This window comes from Corvus moneduloides, chromosome 4 (assembly GCF_009650955.1).
Source record: "Corvus moneduloides isolate bCorMon1 chromosome 4, bCorMon1.pri, whole genome shotgun sequence".
NCBI classification, from domain to species: Eukaryota; Metazoa; Chordata; class Aves; order Passeriformes; family Corvidae; genus Corvus; species Corvus moneduloides.
In genome coordinates this window covers 16,030,363-16,049,714 of record NC_045479.1, presented here as the reverse complement: position 1 = coordinate 16,049,714, position 19,352 = coordinate 16,030,363, and the positions used below count along the sequence as shown (strand labels likewise).

Here is a 19,352-nt window from a genome sequence, read left to right as displayed (position 1 = left end):
CTTCGTAGTTCATGTTATTATAGAGTTCTAACACGACTAAGTAATAAAAATGTACATAACCTGATCCGGTATAAGTGGCACACTTCCAGATACCTACTGCCACAATTAATTTCACCTCACTGTGTGTGAAAACTCACAATTTCAAATCCAGCAAATTGACTTTTGAAAAATCTTTCATCCTGAATGAGAGCAAAGAGCTGAGGCTGCCCAAGATGAAATGCCCTCCCTCAAAAATCTTTCTTTGTCAGTTAATTTGTCTCAATAAGATCAAAGGGAATTACTGTTTTAAATTTTACAGGGCTCTGTCATTCATATGATGAGACATTCTCTTGCCACTTATGAAAACCAAGATGATATAGTCAAAGGAAGTGCTGTGACCTTTTATAAGCCAAATTTTTATTCACTTCTGACAAAAATTTTTTGCAAAAATCAATACATTTCTATAAAGAATTTTTACTTCAATAAAACAGTATTTTCTACTCCAGAATTTAGAGGCAATATTCCACAACATGCTGGGCAAAAGGGCACTCATTTCCACCTACCAACACAGAAGCCGACAGGAAGAGGTCCCTGGGATAACCTCAAGGATGACATCTTGTTTAACACAAAGATAAACCACAGTACAAGTTCTGTCATCACTTGTATATTTTGAGACAGACTTCTTTTTTTTTTCCATAAAAAGCTTGCCAGTTTGGTTTATTTTGTACTTGATGTCTTTACGTTGGCTTTAGGATTTAATGGTTTTTAAAGAAGCAGTCGTTCTCCTTCTGTCCCTGAAGCCACAGACACCAGTCTCATGCTCTTGCCATTTTCTTCATGCCGAATCTGTGGCTGTAGAGCTCCATATAAAATCCGTTCAGCTAATGGAAAAAAACCAGATATCTTATCTCCCAAATCAGCTAGACAAAATGACTCACCCTGTGACCACATAACTGTTGGATCTGACACAAAGAGTGGTGGGTTAAAGATGGCTTCAGCGGGACTGATGTTTTTGGTGCCAGCTCAGTGTTGGGCCACCTCAGCTGACCCATCAAATCATGCTTTTGGGCTGGCATGGTTCACTATGTGGAAAATGGATACTGTCCATCATTGTGGATAAAGCAGCAATGCCTGTGGCCTAATAAAGAAAACCATGAACACTCTCTCTTCGCCAGCTTCCCAGCCCTTGCAAGTGTGTGAACTCAGTATCTGGGAAGAAAAAAGAGCCACTGCTCAGTGAAGCAGAGACAGCAGTGCTTTCCTGGCAGATGCAGCCTGGCTCACAGGGGACACACGAACTCAATGTGCTCCCCTAGATGGAGACCTCCCATTTGACTGCTCCTGATCCATTACCACCTTAATAGCAAACAAAAATAATTTCAGTATAGCAAACATTCCTTGCCTACGAAACAAATACCACACACAATCTCCCCTGAAGTGGAAGTGAAATGAGAATTCAAGGACCAGGAGTTTGGGAACAATGTAATTACATGCATGTGTTCGTAACTTGCTGTGCACATTTCACTAATTCAACTAGATTTCTTCAAGTGCTCCAGCACAGTAAATGACAGAGCAAGAATTACCATTTTTCTAAAGCCCTCCAGTATCTCCATACCTCACTGTTCCTCAGATTACAGTCAGCATGGTTTCAAAAGCAATGCAGATAAACCTGACTGTTTTAATTTGCCATGTCAAGCAGCTTATTCAGCCAAACAAATGAACCAGTCAGCCCAAATTTCTAGTTCAAAAGAGTTGTATCTCTAATTGTAACAGGAGGAATGGAACTCTCCTTCACTCCCGCTATGACTGACATTCCACAAAACCTTATTTAAGAAAGATATCTAAAATAAATCAGTAAGAAAGTTTTCCCTTTGTTAACACTCCAGCAAGAGAGAAGAATCTTCTTGCAAATATGCATCTGGGCAATACTTATGATTAGTGTAAAATTAGTGCTCATCAATCTAAACTTAATTAAATACATTTGTAAGAAAAATTATTAGTTTTGGCCCTTTTATTTATGAGATGATTATTGAGCAGAAACAAATTTATTTGGATGTCTCTTTCCCAAATGTTTTTCTGTCATGTTTGGTTTATGTTTTACCCTTAACTCCGAAATTGCAGAGTTTGCAATACTCATGCTGCAAATAGGAGCAATGCCTCAGATATTTTTCTGTTGATATATATTCTCAATTTTAACTCCATCTTAGGACATTTTAATTTGGGAATATTTTTCTTGTAGAGGTCACCTATTTTTTAATTATTGCAAATGTAATACGTGGACATAGAACAAAATAAAACAGCACGCAGATATGGTTCTCCTTTCTCCCATCATGCTTTCCAACATCTCTGCATCAATTGCATTTTGAGATCCCCTTAAGCTTCAGTTAAGAGATCACCTGTATAGAGAAGCAGAATGACAACATTTGTCTTCATGGAGCAGCAATGTTCAGATGCTATCAATTGAGTTGATAATTCCCTATGTTCTCATGAACCACTGCTTTGGCTGATAACAGTTTCATTTCAGCAATGTGAAAAAATACATGTTTTCAAGAAGGGCACCATCTGCAAAATCACTGTATCCTCTACACCACTGGAAAAATACAAGGGTTATTTTGGCCACCATTTTGAAATCTGACAGACCTCTTTCCTCTTTAGATCTCTCCGGAAAGAATCTCAGTTCTCAAACCTTCATGAAAAAGAAGCAGCAGAGTAGAACTACTGATCCAGAACACAGCACTTCAGGTGTCAGCTGCACACAAAATTTCAGCAATTTCTAAATACACATGGGGCTTGCACTCTTCACAACCGTGGTAGGTTTAAAACTAGGTTTGATGGGCAGGTTTCTGGGCCAATGGCAAAGCTGGCAACGCCTCTGCAATGTGCATATTTAAAGAAGGAGGAAACGCGGGAATTTCCTTTTGTTCCAGTTCCCCCTGCCAGGGGTGGCAAAGAGAGGGGGCCCCAGGCTCCATCCCGGATTGGGCCTCTGCTCCCCCTGCACAGGCAGGGGAAAAAGCTGTCCCAGCTCCGCAGGTAGCCGTGATCAGCCTTAAACAACAGCGCAGCAGGGACCACATGGCCAAGATAGATCTGAAGTCACGGTGGGCCCACTGCACAGAGCCAGCGGAGCCTTCCACACAGCCAGCATGGCCCACAGCCAACCAAAAAACGCCACACGCGGCCAACGGTGAGAGACTGGACGGGTCTTTCCCCGGTGCCAGGCCCGACTGAGATCAACTTCTCAGCTGAAGGCTTGCAGATGCCAACTTTTCTTCCAAGTCAGAAAGAAGGGAAAGTTAGAGTCGTGTGAAAGAAGCTACCATGGCGACTCCAAGGTCAGTTGTGAAGGAAGGGAAAGAGGGCGAAGGCGCTTCCAGCACCAGAACTTAAATTCTCCTTGCAAGCCATGGTGAGGACTGCAATATTACAAAATGTTCCTCTGTAATTCATTCAAATACATGGGGGGGGATGCAAAAATCCACACACAGCTCGTGAAAAAGTGCTCAACGCCAGAGCCCACAGATATTGTGAAAGGCTTTTAGAGATTGAAGAGAGCCTTTGCTTTCAGGCTGGAGTAGCTCATCCTTAAAAGACTAAACCCCATGGCTATTTTGGCCCATGACTGGCAGTGTGAGAAGACTGCAAAATTCATGGGAGGGATATTTTTTCACTGCAGCAGATTTTCCAGGCAGACTGTTGGTTTGTGAAAGTTTGAACCATGCTAAAGAAGTTTGTAGAGAACTATCTCCCATGGGAAAGCTCTGAAGAGAAGAAACTCTTTTCCTTAAACATAAAGAAAGACTCTTAAGAAATGAAACACTGACCAAACCCCATGTTCTGTTTCCCTTGCACAGGTTGGTGGAAAGAGGGACGGTACTGGAAAGAAAAAGTGTTCTGGGAGTTTGCTTTAATTTCTTATTATTTCTTTTTGCTTTTAATTCTGTTAGTAACAAATTTTCTTTATACTGTAACTGTTTAAGTGTGGACCTGTTTTGTCATGAAGTTTCTTTTCGTTGTCCCAATAATCCTTATTTCACCTTATGAAAAATGGAGTTTTAATTTCCCCTTCTCCGCTCAACTATCGTAGAAGAAAAAAAAAATAGATTTTGTGGGGCTTGGTGCTAAAGCAGTGTCAAACCACAACAACAACTTATTTAATTTGAACTAGAATTCCCATCACCTCTTCATGTTTTTATGTGACTAATGGAATACCCATACCCTGAGATTCTCCTTTTATCATGAGAGCATCTAATAATGTACAACTCTTTTCAACTGAATACTCAATTCCCAATTCACAAAACTTAGCCTTGAAGACCGTCTAATGGAAGGAAAGCCCATCCTTTGGTGCAAAATTTAGTATAGCTTTTAGGCACTTATGATTCAGCAGCCAAACCATTCATGGGGAAAAGAAATAAAGTTATCTATATTGAGGGAAATGTTTCATCATATGTAAAACTTGTACTACTGTATTAACACATATGCTAATTATCCAAGCTTTAGCATATCATTAGGCACTTCCAAGCACTTACTGTCCATGACAGTAAGTAGACAGAACTACTGACTGTTGCCAAAAAGGCACAGAATATGATGCAACAGACTCATTTCAAAGTCACATTCACTAATTACAAATACCTCACTGGTATAGGTCTCCTCACTGTCTATTTGTCTAGCCCATCCCCCCATCAGTTTATCTGCATGGATATTATGGAAGATGGTGTCAAAAACCTTGCAAAAGTCAACACAACAGCCATTGCTCTCCCCTCATCTCCCAGCCAGTCATTTAATTACAGACGTCTGTAAGACTGGTCAGGGATCATGTTGCCTCCATAAATCAATGCTGAATATTCTCAATTATTTCTTATTCCTAATATTTTTGGAAATTACTTCCAGAAGGATTTACTCCATAACCTTTCCAGGAATCAGGGTAAGGCTGATCAGCCTGGTCTTCCCTGGATCCTCCTTATCATTCTTGAAGACAGAATTGACATTTGTTTTGTTGCAGTCCTCAGGATCATCCTCTGACCATCATGACCACTCAAAGACAACAGACTGTCCTAGCAGTGATATCAGCCCTCAGCACTTTTCTGTGCATGTCATCAGGTCCCATGGACTTCTGTGTGTTCAGTCTAAGTATTCCCTAACTTGATCGTTATCCACAGAAGTAAGTTTTCTTTCTTTCAGACGCTGGCATCAGTGACCTGGGATTCCTGAAGGCAGCTCTTACCAGCAAAAAATGGAGGTAAAAAAAAAAGGGGGGGACTGAGCAATTCAGGTTTTCCGTGTCCTTTATCACCATGTTCTCTGACCTATTCAGTGGCAACCCAACATTTTTCCTGCTGTTCCTATCTATCACTGTTGATTTGCCTACAGAAACCATCCTTGTAACCCTTCCTGTTCCTGTTAGATCCTACTCTAGATGAGGTCTGGCTTTCCTTACTCCATCTGTATGGAATCAGGTAATGCCTTGTACAATGCTCCTGACCTAAGCCTGCTTCCACATATTACCAAATACCACTTTTCAACTTCTACTCTGACACATAGTTTTCTGTTCTTGTTAAGTCTGTAAGATTTCTGGCTTTGTCCTTTGCACGCATAATTTATGGTATAAGTCATAATATTTCTCTTCTAAAAAACATTCAATGTGTACCCAGAGAACTCCAGCTATTCATTCGCAGAACACAAAGCACGGATCAGTCAAGTTTTTTCATTGACCTCCAAAAATGGAAACTGAATATCTTCAAATGCTTCTTAAGATATGGGGGAAAGATTCTAAATCTCTTTGTCATGGGAGAAGGAAAGAAATGGGCATCAACAGAAAAAATGCACTATGAAAAAAAAAAAAAGATATATTTGGGGATGTTCAACACTCTATTATTCTCTATTATTCTAGTGGCTGTCAATATTTTTGTAGACACCATAGAAAGAAGAGCTAGAAGGCAGCACTTAAAATTACAGGAGGACTTTGTGTACAAGCTTGTGGTTATAATCCTTGGTAACAAATGGCAGTAGAAAAATACACAAAGACCTAGATCCTCAGAGGCACACAGGCAGTGTATTGGGCGGCTCACTCTGTACTTACTTGAGAATCTGGGCTAGAATTACTTACTTACTTTATTATTTAACACTTGGGAGTGATGTCTAAAATGGAGGAGTGTGGGAGAAAGGGATATGCATAAATGTATCACAGAGGCAGCCATTTAGGTCAATTCCTTTTTGGTAAGGCATCCTCAGCACTCCGCTCTGGTTATTATAACACTTACTCCAGACACTGTATTCTGTATGGCGCTGGTGTGAAAAGATAACCTTAAATTATACAGCAACGCTGCAAGTTAACTTGAATTAGGTGTAACAAATGTGATTAAACTGGACACTATGTTAGGGAAAAGAAACCTCAGGGAAGGGAGGCAGTAGCAACAACAATAATAAAGAATTCTGGTTTTATCTGTAAAATGTCTTGGGGGTCATGAGAATCGTCACCTCTGTTTTACAGCTAGAAAGGCTGATGTACTGAGAGGCAAAACAACTCATCTGAGCTCACTCACGAGGTAAGTGACAGAGCAGAGAATGGAATCCCACTCTCTGACTCAGTGACCTGTTCACAAGACCATCTGATAATGGCAAATCACCTGCAAGCAGTTCTCAAAAATGGAGGCAATGGCCAGGGAATTCTTTCCAGTTATTATTGTGAAGACTGTGGTAGAAAACATTTCCTCCCTGCTAAGTCAAGCGACAATTTATGTTTGTGTCACTTAGACTTTGAAAAGATCTCCCATCATGGGTCCTTGGAGAATCATCCTCAGAACTACTGAAGAGCAGGATGATGTATATGGGGATGCAACACACACCGATCAATGCTGCCTTCCAGTGATTACATACAAAACCTTCTTCTCTGGCTCCGACACATCAATTGAAATATCTTTTCACTCTACCAAACACACCTCTGTGTAGATACAAAAATGCTGCTAGCAAGGATTTTCTTGCTATTTTCTAAGTCCGTGAGAGACTTTTCTCTCTCACAGAAGAGGTAGCAGAGTATGTAAACAACCAAACACCTGCAGCCTTGAAAAGTCTTGTTTATGGTGTAGTAGAAAAATATTTTGACAATGGATGTTTTAGGATTTTAGCCAATCACCCCAAGGGGTGGCTGATCCAATTAGACTACGAAGTCTACGTAGTCCAATTAGACTACGAAGAAAAAAGTCTATAAAAGAGTTTGTAAAATAATTAAATAAATCAATCTTGCTGCACAATTCCTGCCTGCTGGATCTTCTCTCCTCCTCCTCCCTATGGCTGCGGGACACGGTGATATACCCTAGGCCCCAGGCCTGCAGTAATACCTCTGGACTTAATTTAAAATTTAGGGTTTTTTCTTTTTTGAAGTTCACTACATTTTAAAATACTTTGGTCCATTTCAACGTCCCCAAGTCTCCAAACCTTACTTCCATCATACCTCAGATTTGAGAAATACCTTTCTCCTTTTTACCAGTTACTACAGCTGGTCAGTTCAGTCTCCTCCCAGCCACAGGTATCTTCCACTCACTATCCTGTGCCTCTCCCTGCATGACACAGGTTGCCTCCCTTTTCCAATCAAAGTGTGAAGTAAAGCAGCAACATCAGTCTGAGAGACTGTAAACAGCTAAGAAATTGAACTGATCAAAAATCTAAACCATAAGCAAGGAAGTAAACTGCGAAAACACCACATGCAATTAAAAGCCACCATATTTAATCAATATTTACCAACCTATAGCAAGTCCTGCTGTATAGGAATCATATGAGGTAAAAGGAGTAATCATCACAGGATCATGGATCATCCTGGTAAAGGAGTAGCAGACAATTGACTGAGTAAGGGCAAGCTGTGGTTGTTGTCTTGGGGTTCAGGGTTGTTTTTGGGATTTTTTGCAGGAATTGTTGCTGTTGGTTTTTCCTAAATACCGTTTTCAAAGGTGTTACATTTAGCTAATGTGCTTAACCCTTCACTTATGTCTCTGATCCTTCAGATTTCCACTGAACAGCAGTGATGGCTCAAAAGAGGCATCTTTACTACCTTGTTGAATCAGTACCTGGGTTTGCTGGAATGAAAGAACAAGCTATTCTCCAAAGCACTTCCAAGAGGATTCTACACAAGCTTTCAAACTGCAGACCTTCATAGTGAATCTAATCCAACTTCATGCTGCACAGCCTGCAAATTTTCATCCTCTTAAACTTTGGGTGCAACAGCTGAGGTTCAAGAAGAGCAGGCAATCTAAAAAGCAATTCTGTTTTGATATAAAGAGCAAAGATAAATATAAGCCATATTCATCAAAACAGAAGTTATCTTCAACCAAAACCTGCTTGGGTGGCTGGTGCCTTGATACTGCAATGTATCAAGCTCTTTACCAACAGCCAAGTGTAAAATTTACTGCATGCTTTGCTTTAATTGAGACATTTGTATGACCTGCTGGCTTATGGCTCATCTTCTTAGCTCGTACCTGTGCATAAGCACATGGGAGGTGTGTAGGGATGGTTATGGGGAGGTACAGACTTGCCATTATTACACACAGAGAGGGTGGCCAAACCCTGGAACAGTCTTCCTAGAGAAGTGGTTGGTGACCCATTCTTGCCAATGTTTAAAAGACATTTGGACAATGCCCTTAACAATCTGCTTTAACTTTTGGCCAGCCCTGATGTGGTCCAGCCCAGAAACCTAAAAGAAGCAAGATAGGAGAGGCAAAAACATATTCTCCATGTCTATATGCCAGCTTGGGCCCAGAAGAAATCTAATCACACCTGCAAAGAATTGTGACCAAAGATTGCAATTACCTACTCTACAGACCCAGACAACTTGACATGTGTCTTCAGCCTTAAATCTTCGCCCATCGAGCAGAGGCACAAAACTGTGCTAAAATTAGATCAACCTTTGTTGGCAGACTTTGTCAAGAAGGAGGATGGCAAATGTAGCCAGACAGCTTCCAAGCTGGAAAATCTGTCATGTTTTACTCAAGTCCCCACAAGTTGTCGTGTCTCTGCCTTGTGCTTCATAATAGAAACATGTTCCTAATGACTAGCACTAATTCTGATAGAAACACAATGTCTTATGTTGATTTAAGGATGGAGAGAGCACTAACTAGAGATACTGCTCAAATTAACTGCCAAAAAACCAAACACCTACAGTCCACTCTAAGGCCGCTCTTGGTTCCTTCACAGGTCCATTGGTGACTGCAATGTTGAGGGAATGCACAGGAGCCAAGTGCTGGAGGCCTGACCTGGAGATTGCTTTCCTGCAAATTGAAAAGAAGAATAAAAACACAAATAAATGGAGTGTATATACAGAGTGTATATATAACAAATATATACCTCAAACATAATTACCAGATATCCTCCCCAGCCTTCTCCAGAAATCAGAAGAGGCAGCACTGCATCTCATTTCAGCTTCAGTGAAATGGTGCTTGAATGCCATCTCCTGTTAAAGCAGTTTAGGGAAAGAATAAAGCAACCTGATCACTGGAAATTACTGTTTAATGGAGATCAGTTACTCATCTGGCACTAAGCTGAAATATCAAATCCAGTGTACTATCTGTGGTTATGTTTGCCAGTGTCAGTGGAGTCATCATGCATTACACTTATTCCTTACACACCAACTAGACCTGTTAAATCAATTTATGCATAATTCAAAATACCATTTATAGGAGAGACAAAATATGAGTTTATACAAAGAATCAAACACCTGTTGCTTTTTCTTAGTTAATAGGCTGGAAAAAGTCATCCATTCAGCATCCAACTACATAAAACAAGGCACGGGGATGCCATTGGGAAGGAAAGTCATAAACCACCACCTTCTTTGATCCTGTAAGAATCCCCCAAGGAATTACAGCTTCTTTCCACTTATATTTCATTTCTATCTTTCTGGTCTAAAATCATATTTACAGCTCTTGAGGCACAGATGTGGCCTTCTTCAAAAGTCATAGGTGGTGGCCAGAAACCCTCCTGAAGCTGTCTCCAGAGTGCTGAGGGGATATCCCCACTGTCTGTCTCTCCAGAGACATCCAGCCCCGACAGCACTGCCTCCACCAGTGAGCCCTCAGGTGGAAGCACAGTACGCTGCCAATTCAAAGCTCAGCTGCACCTGAACAGTCTGTTTCCCAGAGTTTCCCAACATTATTGCATTGTATATATTAGAACCTGATAGTACTGGCCAAAATAATCTCACAGCTTCAGCTGCAGTGATTCAAAAGAGGACAAAAATCATCTCAGAGAGATAGCTCCCTTTGTAAGCCAAATACACACATCCCCCACAAAGTAAAATGACAGGCTGTTTGTGTAAAGTGCATTTTTGTGATATCGCTCTCACAGTGCTACAGCTATTTATAGCATCTCTTAATCTTACCACTGTCCCAAGGCAATAAAGGTCAATTGAGCCAGTGGAGACAATCCAGGTCAGCCATATGCTAAATAAATCTTTTCATTGTCCTGAAAATATACAGTTCGATATATATCCGCAGTAAAGGAGCTTGGAAGCCTCACTGCTCACAGTGCCTGTCTGGAAAAATTGAGTGAACTGAACTAGAATCTCTTAAATCCCCTCTCTTGTGGGCAGCATGAACAACTCAGAACATTAACATCAGCCTCTGATCATCCAATACTCTCTTTCTACTTAATGCGGGCAAGACTTTGACATTAAGGTGTTTTTTTCCAAAATATTTTGCATTTGACAAAAAAAGGGAAGAAGCCCAAGGAAAATACTCTTACCATCTGGCAATGTATCAGGAGGGAACAATTTAGCAAGAAAGATTTTATGCCAAATATATAAGTACAACATAAGCTACACATCTCAATGACTGTATTAAAGCCTTAGAGAAATAAGCTACAAGAAACTACAAAAATGTTTTTTAAATGTATTTTTCAAGAAAACTTCCCAATATTTGGCAGCCTCCTTCTATGCTGTTTTCAGTATCAATGTAGTTATTCGGGCTTCCTAAACACCAGAGTATATTCTTGTATCTATTTGTGGTTTATAATGTGTTAGTTTATTTGGGTGGAAACAGGGCACTATCACTTTTTCCACTCTGCATCACTGACGGGGTAAAGCAAACCTACTTAGGCTGTCCTCACAACAGAGGAAGGTAAATATGTGTAATGAGTGGTTACAGACATCTCAGCACCAAGCCTCAGATACTATTTCAAGTCAGAATTAAAGATGTGCAAGCCTCCCACAGGAGAACCTGAGACTTGGCCCACATTTCCTTAAGAGTGAGCCGAGGCTGATGATCCTTTTTAGGGGAGACCTGGCACAGTTTTGTGCCAAAAGCCTGCCCTTCCTCTGCATGCCAAGCTGGATTTATGGCTTTGTTTGGAAAGTACACAAAACACAGGCGTGACAATAATGCCTTTTTTTTTCTGGTCTTTTTAATATATAAGCCTTAAAATGATCTCAGGGATTGCACATTCGCATGAGCCAGTCAGAAGTGACCCTTAGGCCCAGGAACAAGCTAAAAAAAGTCTACTTTTGCACAGCTTCTTATCAGAATTTTGTGTCAGAGCAAAGAGAGACACAAAGTGTCAAAACAGACCGTATGCACTGCAGAAGCCTTTCCCATTAAAAAAGGAGGCCAAGCTAACGAGCAAGCACATGGCCTTCTAATAAATGTAAGACAGACAAGAGAGGGGAAAATGGGGGGAAAGGGAAGGTAGTGCAGATCTGGTAACAGAGCAGATGCTGAGTATCCAGGTGATCATATCTCATATTACTTTGACAAATTACACCACCTGGCACTTTTCCAACGTCAAGGTAACACGATTGGCTTTTAGTTATCTTTCCCAGAAATTTCATCTCCACTGTGCTGAGTGCATGAATGAAAACACAGGCTTGACAGTCAGCCTTTCCCAGAGAAGTAATCACTGTTCCCCTGATAAGAGACAGACAGAAAAAATGAATCTGTGGTTTCATCATATATTCCATTCTTCAGACTATGAAGAGAACAACTTTGTTAAAATGGGTACAACCAGCCCAGCTTGCTGATGTAGTAACCAACAGCTAGGAAATATTTCATCATAAATAATAAACTGTATTTTGATAATTACTTTTTCATATCCAGTAATCAGTCGTTTGTAGTAGATGTTATTTATTGACTTAGCTAACACATCACCATTGTGAACAAGCATGGGTACACATAAAAATATACAACTAACAAAAATATCTGATACTAATTCCATAGTTGATACCACTAAGGAAATTCTCTAACAGAGCAGTCAACTGTTTTGAAAATCAAAAGCAATCAGACATTCAAGCTGTTCAAGTACACTGACTGATTTTTTTTACTTTTTAAAAGCATTAAATTTGCATTTTGCTGAAAAGTCAGGCGAGACTCAACCTACTTATTAGATCAAAGGATACATATTTGATCAGGGGAGATTTGAGCTTATATCCCAGCCTTTGGCTTTATTGAGCCTTTTCCTCCACTGAAGGCATATAAATATCCTCCAATGAGTTCTTGAGACTGAATAGTTTTACCTGAACCCTCAAAGACCACAACAATTAGTCAATAGTATGCAACACATTTAAGCTCTAGAAAAAAATTTATTTGGAATAGAAAGAGTAAATTACTGTTGTATGTGCTTAACAGCTTTGACTGTCAATTTAGTTGCCACTGGTGTTGGAGTTGCTGCCTTTCGAAGGCTGGGGTTATTATCCTCCTTTGTATATGAACATTAACATTGGGGTAATCTCTCAGCTGCAAGGTTGAGAGAATATAAAAATGCAGAGAGACTGGTTTCACAGATCCTATGGCTAGGACATCTGCCAGGAGAGATGTTTTTGGGAGTGTTTTCTCAAAGTTAACCTAGATATCTACAGAGAAAGGGACAGTCGTTTGTATAATGATGTTTAAGTTACAGTAGCTCTGAATTTCTTTGAATATTCAAAGACTACGCCTGCCAGCCCTCAGCCTTCCCAACCAGAGCTTGAAAAGCCCTGTACAAGGCCAGACAGCACCTGTATGCTGTATGAACAAATTATATGTGCCTGAGTTTGTTTGGAGGCGGTTTTCATTCTTGCAGTTTGGTGCTTATGAATGTAATGAAGAAAATGTACTGGTTAATCTCTGGTATTATTTAAGTTTTCCCCATGCATCTCTGCTGACTGCATCATGACCCTGAAACCCACTGTCCCCAGGTTGCCTTCTGGGCATGTATTGTTCTCCTTTTTAGCTGACCACTGGGCAGCGATTATTTCACTGCCACATCGGCTCCCAGATTTTTTGCATTTGCTATGAAAGGAGCCAACTTCAGCCAAATTAAATAATCTGTCTGGTGCACCAACCCATTCCTGACAGTAGCCAGTAGCAGGTGTTTAGAGAAGCACTGGCACAAATTGGGTGATCCTTTCCCTGACATACTCCAGTCCCAATTTCCAGTAATCAGTAGTTTAAGGACTTCCTGAGCTGGCGGCTGCTTCCAGACCTTTGCGCTTAATAGCCTGTAATGGCTCTTTACTCTAGGAATGTGTTGGTCCTTCCTTGAACCCATTTATAGTCTTGGTCTCCACAGCAGGCTGTGTAATAAGCTCTAATATTTAATTATGAGCAATGTAAAGTACTTCCTTCTGTCTGGTTTTAAAATTTTTCTGGATAATTCAATTTCTGTATCATACTGTAAGTAACAGCGAGTAATCACTTGCCTCTCTACACCTTCTGTGATTTTATGAATCTATTGATATACCCCTTAAATCACACAAAACCCCAAGTGGAAGCATCCTAGACTACTTTCACTTCTGCTAATCCTGAATCGGCTCTATCTTTATCAATGTTCTCTAGCTCAAGTATGTCTTTTTTGAGGTACAATTGCCAGAACTAGAAAAAATATTCAACATCTGCCAGCACCAGAGGTTTATCAGTGGTGACATCACACTTTTTGCACTGTTCTCTTTAATTATCCAAAGATCTCTTTCCTGAGTGTTAAATGTTAATATGAAGTCCAAACTTGATAGCTTTTTAGTCCTGCACGTGCATTATTTTGCCTTCACCGATCTCACATTTCAGCTGCAATCTGCTGCAGAGTCACTCAGCATCATGAGATCCTTCTGAAAATTTTCTGCAGTCAGACCATGCCCACTCTAATTGTGCAAAGCAACAGCAAACTTTACCCCCTTTCATTTTGCTTCCAGTGAGCAGCCCTGCTCCCATCACAGATCCTCAGTGGTCTTCAACAGTAAACACCTAGGTGAACTCTGAACACCAACCCCATTGCTTGCTACACATAAATAGTTGTTTAACCATGAGGATACCATGCCTATCAGCCCTAGTTTCAGTACCAAAAGCTTTTTTTCTTACCCCATCGAAGCTTTCTGGAAGCCCACATGGGCCCCTCTTGGCCAGAGCACCCCAGTTCACAGGCCTCATGCCTCTGTCAGCAACCTCTGCAAGATTCACCAGTCCTGGTATTGAGAAAGCTGTGCTGGCTCTCCTCCAGCACATCACATTCAGCCATGCATTTACTAATCCTGCATCTTATCAGCAGCTTTACCAGTTTCTCAGATTAAAACTTGCTTCTGGGTTACCCCATCAGCACTCTGTGAACCCATGTGACCAACCCACTCCTTTAAGAGTAGAGCTCACTTAACGGGGGATTTATAAAGCCCTCTCAGCAGTTTCTTATTTGAATTCCACCAGAATACTTAGCAAAATCAAATCTCAGTGATTAGTTAATGGCCCTTTTCTCAATATGGTCTTTAGCCTCCTATATTAACCTTCTCATTTTCCTCAGGATCATCCACACAAGTAGCAGCTCAGCCTAGGACACTCTCAAGCACCCTCAGCAGGGAACATTGATGCAAGAAATTCAATCAGCACTAAAAGAAACAGACCTTTCAAAACTCCTTATGAAATGCTTTCCTAAGCATCTGTCACTCCCTGCTGCCCAGGGAACCAGTGTATGGGAAAGCAAAGATTTGGGTAATTTCCCAGCCAGTCAACATCCACATCACCAATACCTCAAAGAAACCTTTCCTGCCTCTCTCTCCACCCCTCACCATACAGAGCTATTTGATAAAAAGTGCATGGAAACTGGTACATCTCCATGAAACACTGCAGCTTCATGCAGCTCTGGGCAGCTTTACTTTCAGCCTCAAGCCCAGCCCACCTGTACCTGGAGCAAGCTCATGTCCACTAGAGACTGACCTGAAGAGAGTGAAACAAATTTCTGCTATGACAATCTTCCCAAGTACCTCAAACAGCAACCGCAGAGCTGTAACATAGCCCATCAACTCCTTAGTAAGTCCTGGTAACAACATTTGGATCTATCACATCAAACACTTTATTCAGCTCGTATTGAGCAGGTGCAAGACCAAACAGAGCCAACAAGCCCTCCTACAAAAGGAATTACGAGGCAAAGCAAAAGGAGCAGAAAAGAACTGCAGAAAGCTGGATCAGGTTAACAGAGGAAGTACCTCTACCACATGATGTTGTCTTTTCTGTGTCAATGCTGCAGTTCACAGACATTTTTGTGTTATGCACATGAAGGGATATTCTTTAAAAGGAAGCCTTTTGGTATTCTTGCCCTTCAAATTCTGGGTACAAGAATGGCAGGTTACTTCTCCTATCCCAAAAGAATAAAATAGATTCATGAAACAGGTTGTGTGTTACAGGAGGCATTCACAAGTTGTGGCATGAATATGTTTGCAGTTTCTTTAATGTAGACATGCAAATCCTCACTGCCCTATGGTTATACTTGGAGCTTGATTTAGTGTCAAAACAGTGCAAGCCCAAATGCCAAAGATCTCTACTATATATTTTTTTCTCTGCTCTCCTTCACTTGACCAGTAGGCACACATTAAGGACCAAATTTTATCTTTTGGAAAGTAATTTATGGTTTCAATTTGATCCTGAACTGTGCTAAATTATTCAATCCCTTAATTCTTATCTTCCATCAAGAGTTCATCTTCTCAGAAGCCAGAGAAAGTACACAGTTTTGTGTCAGCTCCTATCAAGGTGACCAATATATCTTGTCCCAGATCTATAAGCCACTTCAGAGTCTCTATTGCATTAAAATCAGGGTGACTTTGTTCCTGCATGCCTTCATTGGCCAGGCCCTGGATCCAGCTTATTCCCCTGGAAACTCTGTAACAATCCTCATCTGCAATGTGGGAACTGAAAATGGCTTAGATCCAAGACTTGGATAATTAATCAGATAATTATAAGAAAAAGTCAAAGTCATGTGGAATTCTCTCTGAGCTCCTATCAGAGCTCAGATTTCCATATATCAATGGGTAGCACCCATTTCTTCCTTCTGCTCACCACAGGGATTTTTTGCCTTTACTCTTAATTCATCCTCTAGATTTCTTAGCAAATAGGATAAAACATGAAGGGGACTTATGATACAAGGCAGCTAAATTTTAGGACCAATGGGATTCCTCCCAATATTTCACTTAAAAATTCTGAAAAGATATGTACAAATGTGGTGATTACTCTTGCCACAAAAAGTGACAGACCTTGGAGGACTCCTTGCAGTAACAGAAATGTTGGTGTTCATTTTCATGAGGGGGAAAGAAAAAAAAGTGATACAGTTGGTGATGCAATAAAGATGAAGAGTGTCCTCTATCCCTGTAATTTACAAAGAAAGGGACTAACAAAGGGGTCTAGGAAAGTTGGGGATAAAAAAAGATACAAAAGCTTTCTCAAACTGATTTTTCTTTATTTTTTTGCTGCAGTCAAAACCAATTTGTTTCAGAAAAGGGTTTTAATTTTTTTTTTGTAGCCTTTAGTTTTTAAAGCCATGAATATCAGATCTGGGAAAGACCTTTTAGGTCATGAAATCCAGTCAACTCTGTTTCAGACAAACTTATCATATGTTTGAATTCACAAAGTTAAAGACGCCTTTCAAATATAGCCCGGCTGTTCCTTCTCTCTTATTCCTACTGAGAAGCTATGGTAGAACTCCACTCTTTCCATCATTAAAATCCTTTTTTTTGTAATTTGCATTCAATATGCATGCCTCTGCACCATCATCTTTAAATTCCTATTATGAGGATTTTCACATTTCATCCAAAGAGTTAAAGTTGAACTGACAACCAATGATTTTATATGATCCTTCTACAGAATAGAGGGTACCTGAAAGTTTTGATCCAGAAATCTTTAAATCTTTGGATCAAAATCCTTTGAGTGAGTTTATGTAGGGCAGAGATGTGCATAGGGAGTTAGAAGCTCACATTTCAAAGATTCTGGAATCAATCGAGTAACCAAGATGATAAAATTTAATCACTGTCTTTCCAAGCAAACAACAAGAAATGCTCTAGGGAACTCTGAGCATAGATGATTTCCAGCTGCATCACAGACTGGACATCAGTATTACAGAAGATTGATGTGTTTTTACTATTTCAGAAAGCAAAGGAAGTCTGAATGGGAATCATTTTCATTACACATTTTCATGCATTTCATCCAGACAAAAATCATGGGATATTGTAGGACCTGCGTTCTGTAGCTCAAGCATAGACAAACAGTGGTGACAGCAAATTGGATTGACATGACTGTGGTATAATTGTGACTTTTTTTTTTTTAATAATATTCCAAAATAAAATAAGAGTGCAGATATTCTATGTTATCACTCTGCCAAACAGATTAAAAAAATGTTAAGCTTTTTTTTCAGGGTACTTCTTGGTGGCATCAATTAATCTTCATTTGATTGGGAAGATAAAGAGAAGGAAAATAAGACAGGGAGGAAAGGAGGAATTTAGAGCAGCATTTTAACATTAGTCTTGGAAATGTTTTCTTGCCACTCAGATGCTAGCACATGCTTTCTAAAATAACTTAATTTAAGGTAATTTCTATATCAGACCAGGATCCTTCATTGGCATAAGCTATTTACACATGCTGAAATGCCATTATGACTCAAGAACAGTATAGCCTCACACAAACTATATCATAAACTACTATGTTTTTCTTCTTTCCTACAAATCCAATGTGTGCCTTGCAGTTTTGCACTGTAAGCTGCAGACAGTTGTTTCAAATCTGGATTTTTGGGAACCTTTCCATGTCCCTGAATCACTAAGTGTCCTTTACTTTCTTTGTGTAGTATCTTCTCCTTGACAGCGAAAAACATCAAAAATTGCGATTGTCCATTTCCACATTTTTTCCCCATGATAAGCTTTCATTTAGCATGCAAAGGTCTCAGAGGGGTTAAAAATAAAAATCTCCCATTTCTGAGTGTGCAAACAAAAATTGAAAAGGTAATGGAGATTCATACTTACTAGACAAAAGAAAAATAATCCCACAGTTTCTAGACTGTGGATTAAAGAAAAAAAATGGAATATTATAGGGGATGCCAGAACAAGTTTATTACCAAGTACTGATATAAGAATCAAATTTTCTTCTTTCCAGATATAGAAATACGTAGGACTCAAGGAAGACCCAGAACAACAGCAAGCTTTAAAACAATCCAAAAAAACCTTTTTTTTTTTCTAACAAAAGATTTTGAAAGTACACAGGACAGAGAAATACCCTCTCTTCTGAAAAACAAGTTAGACATTCAAATTCCAAACACAGTCTAGAGAGCAGAGCAGGGAAGGGAGTTCAGGCATGGCCTACACAGGTCATGGGGAAGAAAAAAAAAAAAGAGAGCGAGAAGAAAAAAGCCTACATTTACTTTTCATTAGAGTGACACTCGAGAAAGACAGATAAAATTATAAAACTACCATTCACTAACCAAATAAATTCTATTTTCTCTCTAAGGAAGGAAGTCCAGCAACTGAGAAAAAACAAAGGTTTTGTCCCCCACCTTCCCTCCCCAGGATCCTATGAGATAGAGACACTGATGGAAAAAAAATTCAACAAGTGTCTTTTTCTTTTCATTCCTCACCACAAAGACTACACTGTTTGATGGTATCTACTGCTGTGCTTAAAAAAATCTTGTTTTGAGCACGTGGGACAAGAGGCCCCTAATACCTCAGGGGGCTGGTGGCTGCCAGGCGAGACAAGCACCACCATGCCCCAAGCACCTGCACCTTCATCCTCTCCATACCATTCCCAAATTTCTTCTTTTCCCTCTGGCATGGTTTTTATGCACCCATCCCAAGGGAGCAGATGCGTGTCCACTGCTTTCAATTCCCTCTGAGACAAACCAAAAGAGCTCAGCAGAGGGTGGAGAAAGAGGATTTACTGAAGTAAGTGAACGGCAGATGAAAACAGAGAGCAAGTGTCAGTTCCCCAGCAAGTCTGTGTAGCAACCTCCTCGTGCAGGACCCCAACCAAAGCTCAGATTCTAATCAAAAGGGTTTGATTACTTTTAACAAGATTTAGGATCAAAGAACAGAGGCTTAGGGATAAAATTTCCTCCAAAAGAATTAAACGAGGAATGAAGGATGTGTGTATAAAATACAATAAATCAGCACCTTCCCCTTTCCTCATCAG

At 40.1% G+C, this 19,352-nt stretch overlaps 1 protein-coding gene across 8 annotated transcripts in view; it reads right to left on the bottom strand.

Moving 5' to 3' along the window:
• DGKI (diacylglycerol kinase iota) overlaps positions 1-19,352 on the bottom strand; it is a 211,885-nt gene that overhangs the window by 126,565 nt on the left and 65,968 nt on the right. For all 8 annotated transcript variants that reach the window (XM_032105887.1, XM_032105885.1, XM_032105886.1 and 5 more), the window contains exon 2: positions 9,128-9,236. In XM_032105887.1, coding sequence (XP_031961778.1) covers positions 9,128-9,236 — 109 coding nt within the window. The remainder of the gene's footprint in view (positions 1-9,127; positions 9,237-19,352) is intronic.